The sequence below is a fragment of the Protomyctophum parallelum genome (genome assembly GCF_964188405.1).
Source record: "Protomyctophum parallelum genome assembly, chromosome: 8".
NCBI classification, from domain to species: domain Eukaryota; kingdom Metazoa; phylum Chordata; class Actinopteri; order Myctophiformes; family Myctophidae; genus Protomyctophum; species Protomyctophum parallelum.
Genome location: NC_139703.1, coordinates 27,222,959 through 27,236,867, shown reverse-complemented (window position 1 = coordinate 27,236,867; position 13,909 = coordinate 27,222,959). Strand labels below are relative to the sequence as shown.

The following is a 13,909-nucleotide window of genomic DNA, read 5'->3' as shown; positions in this document are numbered from 1 at the left end:
CCCCCTGTGTAGTGCGCCCCCCCCCCCTGAGCCCAGAAGTGCTTTAGCCCCTCTTTCTCCTTCCCCTCAATCCACCTCTAAGCGGCTCTTTGTCAGCAGAATGGCTTGCTTTTCTCAGGGCCCCGGAGCCGTTGGCTCTTTTTTTTTCCTTCCTCCTCCTGTTGCTCATTGTGTGTTTACTCAATGACTCGCTGGCTGGCCATAATTCCAACTGGTTGGTTCCTCCCCCTGACACGCACGCGCGCACACGCACACACACACACACACACACACACACACACACACACACACACACACACACACACACACACAGGGCTTTATTGACACGAGAAAACATTTACAGTGCCAAAGCAAAAAGTGGAACAATACAATAAAAAACAAACAAAATGTACGTACAATTGAAAGTCAGAATCTCCAATGAATCAATTTCTATATGTACCGAGATCACTCGATGCTGAAGTGTGCATGGAATAGTAATACACACAATGATTAGTCTTTAGGGTGGTTGTGTTCCATTTGATATCCTTCTCCCCATCACAGCGGCTCACAAGTCTTGCTGCTGTGCTTGCACATTGTTGTACTTGGCCCAGCAGATGTGTCATTATCAAACGCTCGCGCCACATATTTACGATTTTTCAAAAATAGTAGACCTACAAGCTCGTAGCGCGCCACTCGGTGGCACGCTATGAGCTTGTAGATCTGCTATTTTTCAATAGCTAAATTATAACATATAACACCAAAAGGGGTTCCCGCCCCAAAATGGGTTTTTAATGAAGTCACTCCCTATCTGGGCTCTCAGAACTGACACTTGCTATAGTAGGAGGAGATGGCTCTGTTTTGTAAAAAGGCACACCCTGCATGTGAAGTGAGGAGAGCTCTTATCATCTACTGTACATCATCATCAAACATCTCATTCCGGCCAATTTGAACTTGCGTCCTCACATTCATCTTCAATGTTTGTGTTACGCAATGTTTGTGTTTACACAAACACTCAAAATTGTCCATTCATTGTCGATGTAATGTTTGTGACGTTTGTGTTTACACACTCACTAAAAGCTGGACATATAGGAGGGGCTATAGCACCCCTCAAAATGTGAAGCACACTCAGGATGAACAGCATTCTGTGCTGTTTCGGCACACGAAAACATTTTAGCCCGTGACCCAAAATAGACCCAAATAGTTGGGCCTGGGACCCAAATAGTGAAAATAGCTGATCTATAAGCTCGGTGTGAGCTTGTAGATCAGCTATTTTCACGACTTCTTAAATATTTGTTCTAATTGTATTGGAATTTCTTTGATTTCTCTTATATCCCTTCATTGAACGAAAAAAGAAAACCATAACATTTGCTTTTAATTCATGCAAAAATATAGATTTAGTGTTTTGAAAACATAACGACGAAAGAGAAATGTAGGAAACAAACAGTTAAGGGACCCATAAAAACGTGTCCACGACCCACAAATGGGTCCCGACCCACTGTTTGGGGAACCAGTGCTTGTATATAGCGTTGACCGTTCCTCAGTGGTCTGTCTTTAACAGCCGTCTGGCCAACGCTCTAAGTACGCACACTGGGCCTGTTTTGTCTGCATGGGCGGCTGTGCTCAGGCACAGCTAGTGGTCAGCCATGCCTTTGTGTGGGCCGGGGCAGCGCAAGGAACAGTTTGAAGCCCCCCGCAAAGCTCACTGAGCCCCGAAACGTCTTACTTTCAAATACTGGCCCTTTCAGAAGCTCCCTGTGCCTTTGCCCCCTATATACACCCCCTCCTCCCCCAAACCCGGCCCTATTGCGAGATGTGTAGAAGAGAGAGAGAGAGAGAGAGAGAGAGAGAGAGAGAGAGAGAGAGAGAGAGAGAGAGAGAGAGAGAGAGAGAGAGAGAGAGAGAGAGAGAGAGAGAGAGAGAGAGAGAGAGAGAGAGAGAGAGAGAGAGAGAGAGAGAGAGAGAGAGAGAGAGCATATAGGTTGGTGCTCAGAGGATGACAACATCCATGGGCGTTCGTTGGGGCATCATCAGCCCTGAGTGAAAGGCCATTGGTCGATCGGGGATCAGCTTAGTCTTGCTTTAGGTTAAGGTGACGAGGTGAGGAAGGATTTGAAGGTGTGTGTGTGTGTGTGTGTGTGTGTGTGTGTGGGGGGGGGGTGTCCCATGGTGGTTGGGATAACCTTCCAGTGTGAGTTACTATGGTAATTGAGTGTCGTCATCAATGGGCCCTCTGCACTGAGCAGGACTAGAATGGAACCAGCGTTGGGCCCCTGAAAAGCAGGAGCAGGTAGGATTAGACGGCGCCTTTGTCCTAAGCGCATAATGTCTTGTAGTCAGATTTAAAGACTTCTCAAATCTCCGGCCCCACCACCACCGCTGCGGCCCTCCCCTAAGTTGCCCCTTGGGGTTTGGTGTGTGTGTGTGTGTGTGTGTGTGTGTGTGTGTGTGTGTGTGTGTGTGTGTGTGCGCGTGTGTGTGTGTGTGCGCGTGTGTGCGCGTGTGTGCGCGTGTACGCGCGTGTGCGTGTGTGTGTGTGTGCGTGTGCGCGTGTGCGTGTGCGTGTGTGTGTGTGTGTGCGTTTGTGTGTGTGTCGGGGGGTAATTTAGTTGTCAGGGTTGGGGTGCTATAATAAAACGACTGCCACTACCCAGAAGTGCATTGGATCGTCTGTACAGTTCCTCTTTTAATGGACAGGATTGTTTCATTATGCGTTTACCTGTGTGCATACTGTGCGTGTGCGTGTGTGTGCGTGCGTGCGCGTGTGCGTGTGTGGCTCTGTATTATGGAACACAGCGGCCTTCCCTCTCCTTCACAAGGAAAGCCTGTCACTTGGCATTAGTGTCGCCGTGGCAACAATCACCATTCCATGCCTCCTGTTAATTGCAGACACAGCTGGGCCTCAGCAGGACTGCAGCACTGACGCGCACGCACGTGTATGTACGTGCGCGCACGCACGCAGTCCGCACACATTCGCACACTACCTAAACATTGCTTTAAAAAGGCCAACGTATAACAATTAAAAATGAATTAACGTTGCTGGCCTAAAAATCGATATAAAATTATATACACTTCAAAATAAATCAGTCAGATTGAAAATGGGGCGTTCGTCTTTTTATTAAAAAAATGTTTTCGACACTATTTTATATTTTATTTAGTTTTTAAATTTTTCTCATCTCGAGATTGGGGAGGGGCGACCCTGACCCAGGGTTGAGGTGGGGGGTGGGACTCCTCTCGGCTTGACCTTTCGACATGTTGGTTCCGTCAGGTGCTATACTGTGAAAGCACCTGACGAAACCACACACGCATATACACTGTGTGTGTGTGTGTGTGTGTGTGTGTGTGTGTGTGTAAGGGTGTGTGTGTGTGTGTGTGTGTTCGTGCGTGCGTGCGCAGTGGCGTGCACAGACATTTTGAGGGGCAGGTGCTCAAGTGAAAAGGGCACCCTGTGCGGCACGTGGAGCCTTAATAGTGTGTGAGGTTTAGAGATTAGACCATTAGCATGTTGATAGGACAGTTTGTCAACTGATGGCTGATGGCAAACACAAGCAGGGACACCAACCATGCATGATCTCCCTTCCCTTTCTCTGTTAAACACAGCCTACAGTATACACACACAATACGGCTCTCTCACTCATGTACGTATTCATGTTGGCAGAGCACGCACGCACCCACGAGCATACACACACACACACACACACACGCACACACACACACACACACACACACACACACACACACACACACACACACACACACACACACACACACACACACAGAGTGTGGAGCAGAGGCAGAAAGAGGCAGAGTCGCAGGTTCCTTGTAATCCCTGTGTACCCCCTGTGGAGGGCCCCTCCTCAGCTACAACATTCCTGGCTCTCGGCGGCACAAAGGCCCCTGAGCCCGGGCCCGGAGCCGCCCCACAAAAGGAGGACCTCCGTCTACAATACATTCTGTCGGCTGCCTGGTGTGTGTGTGTGTGTGTGTCTGGGTGTGGAGGGATCTACAGTATACTCAAACCATGCAGTTTACAATGCTGATCGTCCATGCATGGAAGGCGGGACAGTGAGAGTCTTGGAGACTGTGTGTAGCTTTGGGGACCGGTGTGTGCTTCTAATCTGCACAACCTATATCCATTATTGACATGTGAAGGAAGGGGCCGCAGAGGGCCGGGCTGGTGCATGGCAGCAGTGGTGCAGGAACAAACTTTACTCAAGTACTGTACTGAAGTACAATTTGTAGGTATCTGTATACTGTATTTCCAATTTACAATATTTTTTTCTTCTACTCCAGATCCAAATATTGTACTTTTACTCCACTACATATATTTGACAGCTTTAGTTACTAGTTGTCTCCACCAGGCCGAAGGCATGTGGGGAGAGTATGTTTTGCACTCCGTCCGTCCGTGTGTCCGTGTGTCCGTCCGTCCGTGTGTCCGTGTGTCCGTGAGCAGCTAATCTCGGCCACCGTTAACCCGGTCGATGCCACATTTTGCACACACACTCCCTGGATGCCAACGATGAACCTCTGCCCCAAACTTTCCAGAACGGCCTGTTATAGCGCCACCAGGAGGCCGCTTTGTGCAAAACAAGTTTTTGCACAGTACACCTACAGATTTTGTCCAAACATCACGCAAATTGGTACACAGTCTCTCTAGAGCCATTCAACGAAACCGGTCTTTCAGATTTCTCACACTCCATCCTGATTGGTTAAGATTGGCTTCCAAAGTTCACAGGAGTGCTCAGTTTCAAACAAAATGCTGCAAATCATGAACACATCGCGTGATTTCCGTGAAATTGTGCACCCACATTCCCACTAGGCCGAGGACAAAATGCCACATCAACAATTTCAACTCAGCCTCAAGGTGGCGCTATAACTGGCCGAAAAGTGTTTTTACCTCTAACTGCACGGATCTGTGGATAACTTTGTATGCCAACTCCCTAGAGGCCAAGGAAAAACCTTTGCCTGGAATTTTTCACATCTGCTCTTTATAGCGCCACCAGGAGGCCGACATATGTAAAACACATTTTCTATTATTACTCCTTCAGATTTTATCCAAATCTCACGCAAATCGGTACACATGATCTCCATAGTCATGTGATCAAGGCAGGTTTGTTTGATTTCTCATATTCCATCCTGATTGGCCACGATTGGCTCCTACAGTTTTCAGGAGTAGCCCGCTTTGTACAAATCGCCACAACTCCTCAACGCAGCGTCCGATTGCGATGAAACTGTGCACGCATATTCCCACTAGGCTGAGGAAGAAATCCTGGTGGAGACCTGTGCCCAGAAGGGCACTTTTTCTAGTTAGTTATAGGATTATTATTATAAAACATATACAGTACCCACTTCAGCCCTATACATTTCGGCCATTTGAAAATAGACGATCTACAAGCTCACAATGCGTCGCGATGCAACTCATTGCAAGCTTGTAGATCTGAGTGAAGAGGTGTGTGGACTTTGCACAGAATCATCCCGGTGCCAGCCCCCCCCCCCCCCCCCACCCTTGAGGCTTCCCGAAACATGTGAGGCTTTGGGTGTGAATGCCAGCTTCGACGTGCTCTGTGTGTGTGTGTGTGTGTGTGTGTGTGTGTGTGTGTGTGTGTGTGTGTGTGTGTGTGTGTGTGGTGAGGAGGGTGTCAGATGGGGGCAGGAGGTCGATCTGTCTTCCAGCTCTCACTCCGAGGGGGATGGGGACCTGCAGAGGTGTGTGTGTGCGTGCACATCGATAACGAAGGCCATGCATGTCATTTGTGTTTAGGTCGGGGTTCAACACCATGCAACCACACACACGCACGCGCGCGCACACACACACACACACACACACACACACACACACACACACACACACACACACACACACACACACACACACACACACACACAACCTGATTCAATCCATCCAAGACCCTTCCTTCAGATGGAACTCGTTAGAAATGTCACAGATTTGATCCCTGTCGGGTTATGGCATTATGTATTCAGAGACATATTACGCTTGTTTTGGCAGTCGGCAAGTGCTAACCCCCTGCTGATCCCTACGCAGCCTAAAAAAGAGAGCTGGGGAGTGATCGTCTGTTCCAACGGATGCTTTTGTTAGTCTCTGCCGAGAGGAACAAAGCATGAGGGGCCATCACTGTTCATTTGACAAGCTTGGCGAGCTTCACATTTAGCTTTCAAATTTCCTATTAGGGACCCTCGTGTCTTAACTCTTCCCTGAAGTATTGTCACCTTCTCGTCGGTTGAAGTTGAACTGCAGCGTTGAGACGTGACATATTCTAGGATAGCGCGACCTCGAATGAGGCCAAGTGCCCCCTGCTTCCCAGCAGTGGTGGAAAAAGCAGTCAAAGGTTTTACTTAAGTAAAAAGTACCAATACGGCAATATAGAAATACTCCGTTACAAGCAAGTATAGCACACCATGAGGGCAATCCGCTGATCGTCTGACCAGTCAGACGCTGCAACAACTTGGTGATTAAGTTAACCACCAACACAAAAGGGATGTGCCCAACGACGAGCCAACCTACAGGAGAAGAGAGGCCAACAACCGTACAGGCACACTGTCGCGTCAAGAGGCGTCAAGAAAACACCTATAGCCCAGGCGTCTCTACCTACTTTTTTAGTGGCTTTCGCCTTTATTATATATTTTTTATAGAGGGACAGACAGTAGGCTGACAGGAAATGGGGAGAGAGATGGGGGGAAGACATGCAGTAAGGCCATCGGGATCGGCAGTTGAACCCGCGGCACACTGCCAGACTGGTTTGCCAGCCAAGGTGCCTGGACCACTGAGCCACGGCCCAGCTGGCCTCTACCTGTCAACAACACAACACGCTGATGCAGGTGAACTACAGGAAGATGGGGTGAGAGGTTGGACAGCAGCAACGGGTCCAGAGATGGCTTCAGGTTCCTCTGCATTCACGTCACAGAGGACCGAGCTCGCCCCCGGAGGCCGGAGTAAGCATGTGCACCTGCCATGTGGTGGAAAAGGGCCTCGTTTGGAGTAAGCATGTGCACCTGCCATGTGGTGGAAAAGGGCCTCGTTTGGAGTAAGCATGTGCACCTGCCATGTGGTGGAAAAGGGCCTCGTTTGGAGTAAGCATGTGCACCTGCCATGTGGTGGAAAAGGGCCGTTTGGAGTAAGCATGTGCACCTGCCATGTGGTGGAAAAGGGCCGTTTGGAGTAAGCATGTGCACCTGCCATGTGGTGGAAAAGGGCCTCTTTTACCTCAGGTGACTGTATCAGCATGGGTCCCAACATATCACTACAGGCCTTCTACAGTCAAATCCCTTGCAAGTAGCTAGCTGGTCCACAATGTAGCTGCTGCTAAATGGATTAGCGGATTTGAACGTTATCAACCCATAATCACTGCCGTAGCTTACTTATCAATACCCTGCAATGGAGCCTATAATGCCGTTGTTGTCGCGTTGTCCAACTACTAACGCTAAATCTAACCCTAACCTCAGTCTTAACCGGCCACGGAAGTACACATAAAGTGAAGTAGTTGTATTGCGCCGTTTCACAATGTTTTCGCTTCGGCGGCGGTCATTTCACTTCCGTGTTTCCCAGTCGCCTTCTCGCGATAGGCTTTAGGCTCCATGTATAGGCTCCATTGCATGCCATGGTCGTGACGAGTATAACATTCAAAGTGGGTGAATGGATGCAGATGATAATACTTGCCAGGGATATATAGACAAAGAAAAGTATAGGAGTATAGAGGGAGAGAGATCAGCCAGCCACTCCATGCCTGGCCTCTCCACGGGGGGGCGGCTGTGCTTGGGACAAGATCACAGGCCTGCTGCCATGACGATGCCTTCACACTCACAGGCACACAGCGACAGAAGTCGCTGGCACCAGGTTCGCTCGCCAAGCTGATTCACCCTCACCCGCATTCACCCGCATGCTCTGTTTCACTATAGGTTCTCTCTATGAACCTAATAACGCTACGTATCCTATATTCATGGATCAATGCCTATGGCCTCTGCCATGTCAAATGAACAGTGGTGGAAGGTAACTAACTAACTACTTATATACTATGTACAATGTTGAGGTATTTGTACTTTACTTGAGTATTTCCGATTTCTTCTTACAGTAGTTTTTGTAGATTTTGAGTATTATTTATAAAAGAAAAGATGCATTAGGCACTTCAGCCCTATATATATATATATATATATTTGGCCATTTGAAAATAGTCGATCTACAAGCTCACAATGTGTCACAACGCAACGCATTGTGAGCTTGTAGATCAGCTATTTTCCACGTTTTCAATACATTTAAAAACTTGAAATGGGACATTCTGCACAATGAGTACTTTCAAGTCCATTTTGATGCCAATTCTTTTGTACTTTTACGCAAGTACATTTTGAGTATCTCTATATTGCAGTATTGACACTTTGAGCTAATGTGAGTACCTTTTTCCACCACTGCAAATGAAGCCCTTATATTTCCTCCCATCTCATACTATAGCTCGATCTCTACCCTCCTCCTGCCCTCTCCTCGTTGTGGTTACCCCTCCCTCCACCCCTGTCTTCCAGAATACCCCCCCCCCTCTCCTCTGACTGTTGAAAGTCAGTCGGCTTCTATTAGTATCAGCCTGCACTCGTCATTACGCATCAATTAGAGCGTTGGGGCCGACAGAGGAGCATCTGCACCCTCTCGGCTTAGCTTCTGTTGTAGCCGTGGAGGAGGAGGAGGTATTTGAGTTCACTGTCCCTCGCAGAGGCAGAAGTTTGGAGCGGTTTTGTCTATAGTTGCAGAAATTGGACGTTTGTGTGGTTTGACAGTACACCATGAATGTGTTGAGCCGAGGGGCCCAGAACGCAATCCTGCAGGCATACCAGTTTATTTTGGCTAAAGCACACGCGTAGCTATTGTTGTGTGGTAAAGCCCAGTGGGGGTGTAAAGCAAAGCCATCTGTCAAATAAAAAATAATAATTGTTAGGTATACCCGATGAGGGCCGGATAGGCATTGTTGCACGATTAATTCTTTTTAGGAGCAGTAAGACGGTGTTCGTAACTTCTCTTTTTCTTCATGAGCAGTGGGCATAAAAAAAAGTATGTCGGAACTGTTATGTTTGCAGTCATCTGAAAACGTACTGACAGGTCCGCTCGTTAAAATAAAAAAGGTACATTTTGCCTCCAATTTGAAATGTCATAGCAATCTGAACGCTTTATGTTTATTTCATGATCTATTTCTGAATAATTATACAACATATTAGGTTGTATCTATCTAATCTAAAATATGATGTGTGTGGGCCAATGGAACTATTTGATAGGGTCCTCTAGTCCAGTGGTTCCCAAACTGTTTAGCCTGTGACCCAACTTAGAGAAAATAGCAGAAGATCTGCCACGTTGTGCCATATTGTGAGCTTGTAGATCGGCTATTTTCACTACTTCCTAAACATGTTTTCAAAAAAATTCTTAGATTTTTCTTTTATTTATTCAAGATATTACTTATTATATTAAAATCATTTAATTTGGTATTAATTCATGAAAACTTTAGCTTTTTGGGGGAAAAATATAACAATTAATAACAAAATGTAGGAAACAAAATATTAAGGCCCCCATAAAAATGTGTCCGTGACCCACAAATGGGTTTCCGACCCACTGTTTGGGAAACGGTGCTCTTAGTCTAGGCTACACAATACCCTACAAGGGTATTCTCAAGGATTTGGGTCTGAGCTCAAGAGGTCAAAGTTATTGTGATAGAGACGGTGAAGCTAAGAAGGTCTGTGTGAATACAGACAGCTTCCTACCAACATGAACCTCTGGCCTTTTCCCTTAATAATCTACCAGGGAGCTAACGTGTCAAAATGATGTGCTGTGAGGATGTGATCCAAGAGCACCAGGCAATGAGGTCTGGGTCCTGTGGTGTTTTCTATAGCAGTAGAAATGTCCGTTGGTGTTTCTCTTTGTGTTTGCTGAAATTGGTGCACTGTGATTGCATTTCATGGGTTAAACTCTGAACCAAACTTTTATGATCTGCATCTTTTGTACAGACACATTGGGATGCATATGCAGTTCTTGCTTACTGTACTGTAAATCAATCTGGATTAAGAGCGTCTGCTAAGTGCTAAATGCCTAAATTGTATGTGTGTTTTGTTCATGTTGTATGCTTTTAAGTTGCATGTATGTGGATGCTTTCTCACTTCACTTGTACTCTCTCTCTCTCTCTCTCTCTCTCTCTCTCTCTCTCTCTCTCTCTCGGTGTGTGTGTGTGTGTGTGTGTGTGTGTGTGTGTGTGTGTGTGTGTGTGTGTGTGTGTGTGTGTGTGTGTGTGTGTGTGTGTGTGTGTGTGTGTGGTGTGTGGTGTGTGTGCGTGCGTCCGTGTGTGTTGCAGCAATGGTACACCAGCACCATGAATCTCTTAGCAACTTGGCTGACTGATCGCATGGATCTTCAGCTTCATGTTTACCAACTGAAGATCCTCATCAGGGTAGTAAAGGTGAGCGCACGTTTTACTCTTACATTTGTATTGTTTACAACTGTTATACAACTCATTTTGGTTTAGAGTTGGAGTGAGATAACTGCATCTTTTATTCCGTCATTTAAAATAATAGTATGGATAGTATTATATTAAAATAGTATTATGGATGAACTAATCCAGAACGAAGGCCCACTGTTTTTACAGAACAAGTCAACAAAATAAAGTTTCCAGTCGCCACAGAGATAACAAGCTGAATTGTCTACTAGAAATGTCTATACAGTAATAATCAAAGCGTGGTCCCCAAAGAGCTAGGAGTCGTGACCAAAGAGCTAGGAGTCGTGACCAAAGAGCTAGGAGTCGTGACCAAAGAGCTAGGAGTCGTGACCAAAGAGCTAGGAGTCGTGACCAAAGAGCTAGGAGTCGTGACCAAAGAGCTAGTAGTCGTGACCAAAGAGCTAGGAGTCGTGACCAAAGAGCTAGGAGTCGTGACCAAAGAGCTAGGAGTCGTGACCAAAGAGCTAGGAGTCGTGACCAAAGAGCAAGGAGTCGTGACCAAGGAGCTAGGAGTCGTGACCAAAGAGCTAGGAGTCGTGACCAAAGAGCTAGGAGTCGTGACCAAAGAGCTAGGAGTCGTGACCAAAGAGCAAGGAGTCGTGACCAAAGAGCAAGGAGTCGTGACCAAAGAGCTAGGAGTCGTGACCAAAGAGCTAGGAGTCGTGACCAAAGAGCTAGGAGTCGTGACCAAAGAGCTAGGAGTCGTGACCAAAGAGCAAGGAGTCGTGACCAAAGAGCTAGGAGTCGTGACCAAAGAGCTATAGGAGTCGTGACCAAAGAGCTAGGAGTAGTGACCAAAGAGCTAGGAGTCGTGACCAAAGAGCTAGGAGTCGTGACCAAAGAGCTAGGAGTCGTGACCAAAGAGCTAGGAGTAGTGACCAAAGAGCTAGGTGTCGTGACCAAAGAGCTAGGAGTCGTGACCAAAGAGCTAGGAGTCGTGACCAAAGAGCTAGGAGTCGTGACCCATTTAGTCTTGGTTGGATGTTGAAATGTGGAGCCAGGTGATAATATTGCAGTGTGATAGTGGCATGGTGTGAGTGATAAACAGATTCCCAGTTCTGTGTGTTAATCTATGCTGTAACCTGACTCAAACCACAAATAAAAGAACACTGCCAAGAACATATACTGTATGCATCATATGGGATATGGGGCAGACCTCGCATTTCCAGCATATGGGTGCAAGCTAGTGAAATCATATATCTCCCTAAAACGATGTCGAAGAGCGAATTATTGAGCGTAACAGTATTTTAGGAACAATATTCTAGGCAATTATACATTGTTGCTACTGTATGGTGCCTGACGCCCACCGCACCCACTGAAGCTCTGGGTGTGTGTGTGTGTGTGTGTGTGTGTGTGTGTGTGTGTGTGTGTGTGTGTGTGTGTGTGTGTGTGTGTGTGTGTGTGTGTGTGTGTGTGTGTGTGTGTGTGTGTGTGTGTGTGTGTGTGTGTGTGTGTGTGTGTGTGTGTGTGCCCTGAAAACTGTCTTTTAAATCACCTTCATGTCCATTGCTTTCCTTTCATCAGAAAAAGTACCGGGACTTCCGTCTGCAGGGGGTTCTGGACTCCACATTGAACAGTAAGATGTACGACACGGTGAGAAACCGACTGACCTTGGAGGAAGCCACGGCCTCCGTGAGGGAAGGGGGGATGCAGGGCATATCCATGAGAGACAGCGACGAAGAGGACGACGACCACTAAGATCAAAGATGCTATAAGGTCCCCCTTTGAACTTTATTCACACTGCCCAACTGAGCTATGCTACACCCGGCCCTGATTATGTAATTTACGAAATGGTTTGAAGGCAGGGTGTCCTAATCGTTTCGACCAGTTAGTACACTGACCGCATCATCGCGACGTCCCGGGGGTTCAGATTACACTCGGTGTCCTACTGTCTTTTCGACCCAATTGCTTTCCTGTCTGTCTCCATTGTACAGTCCAATAAAGCAGAGGTTTGACACCCACAGAGATTATGAGAATATGAATGCTTTGTCAGACGTACAGAGCTATGCTGCCTGTTGAACCACACCAACGCTCTACTCCACCTGGAAACCTTGATACTTTTCTATTGTACTTTACATATCATTCAAATACCCTTCTAGGTTAAAATTCAGATATCAATTATATGATCATCAAAGGCTATGATGCTGTGAGGTTCAACTTTGAAACGCAGTCTTCACAAGAAGTGATTCACATAGAGCACCGAAGTCTGAAGTCTTTTTTTATTTGTATTATAATCTGCATAGGGGTATTTTAGATATAAGAACAGTTTGAAAAATAAACAAATCATCCCAGCGGTTTCATTCATCAGAATCAACTGACTGCGAGAAAACGCTAATGTTACTGCTGCCGAATTAGTAAATTTTTTGCTAGAAACATACTGTAGCAAATATGAGTGACTGTATGAGTAACTGTTTGAGTGACTGTCGTAAACGATATTCTACAACAGGTCGTTAAGAGGAAGCAATCTGATTGGTTGAAACGGTTTCTAGCCGTTGATCAAACCACTACTGTTCACCACCTAATCAAAACAAAGAATTCAGCCGCTCTGTTTTCCCAGAGCGCTAGCAAACTCGGTGGCTAGGCTAGCTAGTTTCTTTGGACATTTGTGGTCGTAGTGACTACATCTGTCATTAAAAAAAAATATTTTTTCAGCGATTTTCTTTGTTTTAAGGGTAACTGTTGTAGAATTGCAATATTACACTCGAGGGTGTTGTTTAACGTGATTATTGCCACTTCAGTGATGCTTGCGGAACTCGACTTCGTCTCGTTCCTGACCGCATCCCTGTCGTGGCAATAATCACGTTAAACAACACCCTCTCGTGTAATATTGCTTAACAGAGACACCTCCCCAACAACATCGCAGAGACAGTTTGTTTATTTTTGGACCACAATTCTTATATGAGATGATTTTAAGATGACCCAATGTTATTCTGCACAGAGAAAAACATCTGCGAACCCCTTGGAACCAGGGGATGAGCGAGTGACGGCAGGACTTAGGCGCTCTATGTGAAAAATGTTCAGCAATCTTGAATATTGTCAATGGAAGTGCAATCTGTGGCACAATCAGCAAAATATTCCTGGGAGAACATATTGTTTTATATCTAGTTCTAGTTCAACATGTCTGCTAAAGATGGCAGAGCAGATGAGAGACAGTACTCTCAACTCTTGACATATCTCTAACTAAACAACCCCTTCACTCATCCTACAGTACAATTCCCCAATACCCATCCTCAAGTTGCACATCCATATAAAGGCCATTATGCTGTAGTATGGTTCAGGGTGAGAGGGTGAAAATGTTTGGTGTCTGTGTTTAGCCAATCAATGCATGTACCAACTGTTTACGTATGAAGTCACATTGTGACCAATCCAGTGCCCATATGACTAAGCACCAATTAGAACAAATGGTTACTTCAGGTCAACTTTGCGGTCCTGAAACAATTTGACCTACTAAAACTGTT

The 13,909-nt window shown here is 46.3% G+C and overlaps 1 protein-coding gene across 6 annotated transcripts in view; it reads left to right on the top strand.

The window, feature by feature from the left end:
* The window catches only part of cadpsa (Ca2+-dependent activator protein for secretion a), a gene marked incomplete at its 5' end in the record, with an annotated part of 137,839 nt that extends 125,633 nt beyond the window's left edge, over nt 1-12,206 (top strand). For all 6 annotated transcript variants that reach the window (XM_083771339.1, XM_083771338.1, XM_083771337.1 and 3 more), the window contains 2 exons: nt 10,311-10,415; nt 11,976-12,206. In XM_083771339.1, the coding sequence (XP_083627465.1) occupies nt 10,311-10,415; nt 11,976-12,149 (279 nt within the window). In that variant the 3' untranslated portion in view covers nt 12,150-12,206. The remainder of the gene's footprint in view (nt 1-10,310; nt 10,416-11,975) is intronic.
* Nucleotides 12,207-13,909: the final 1,703 nt, after the last annotated feature.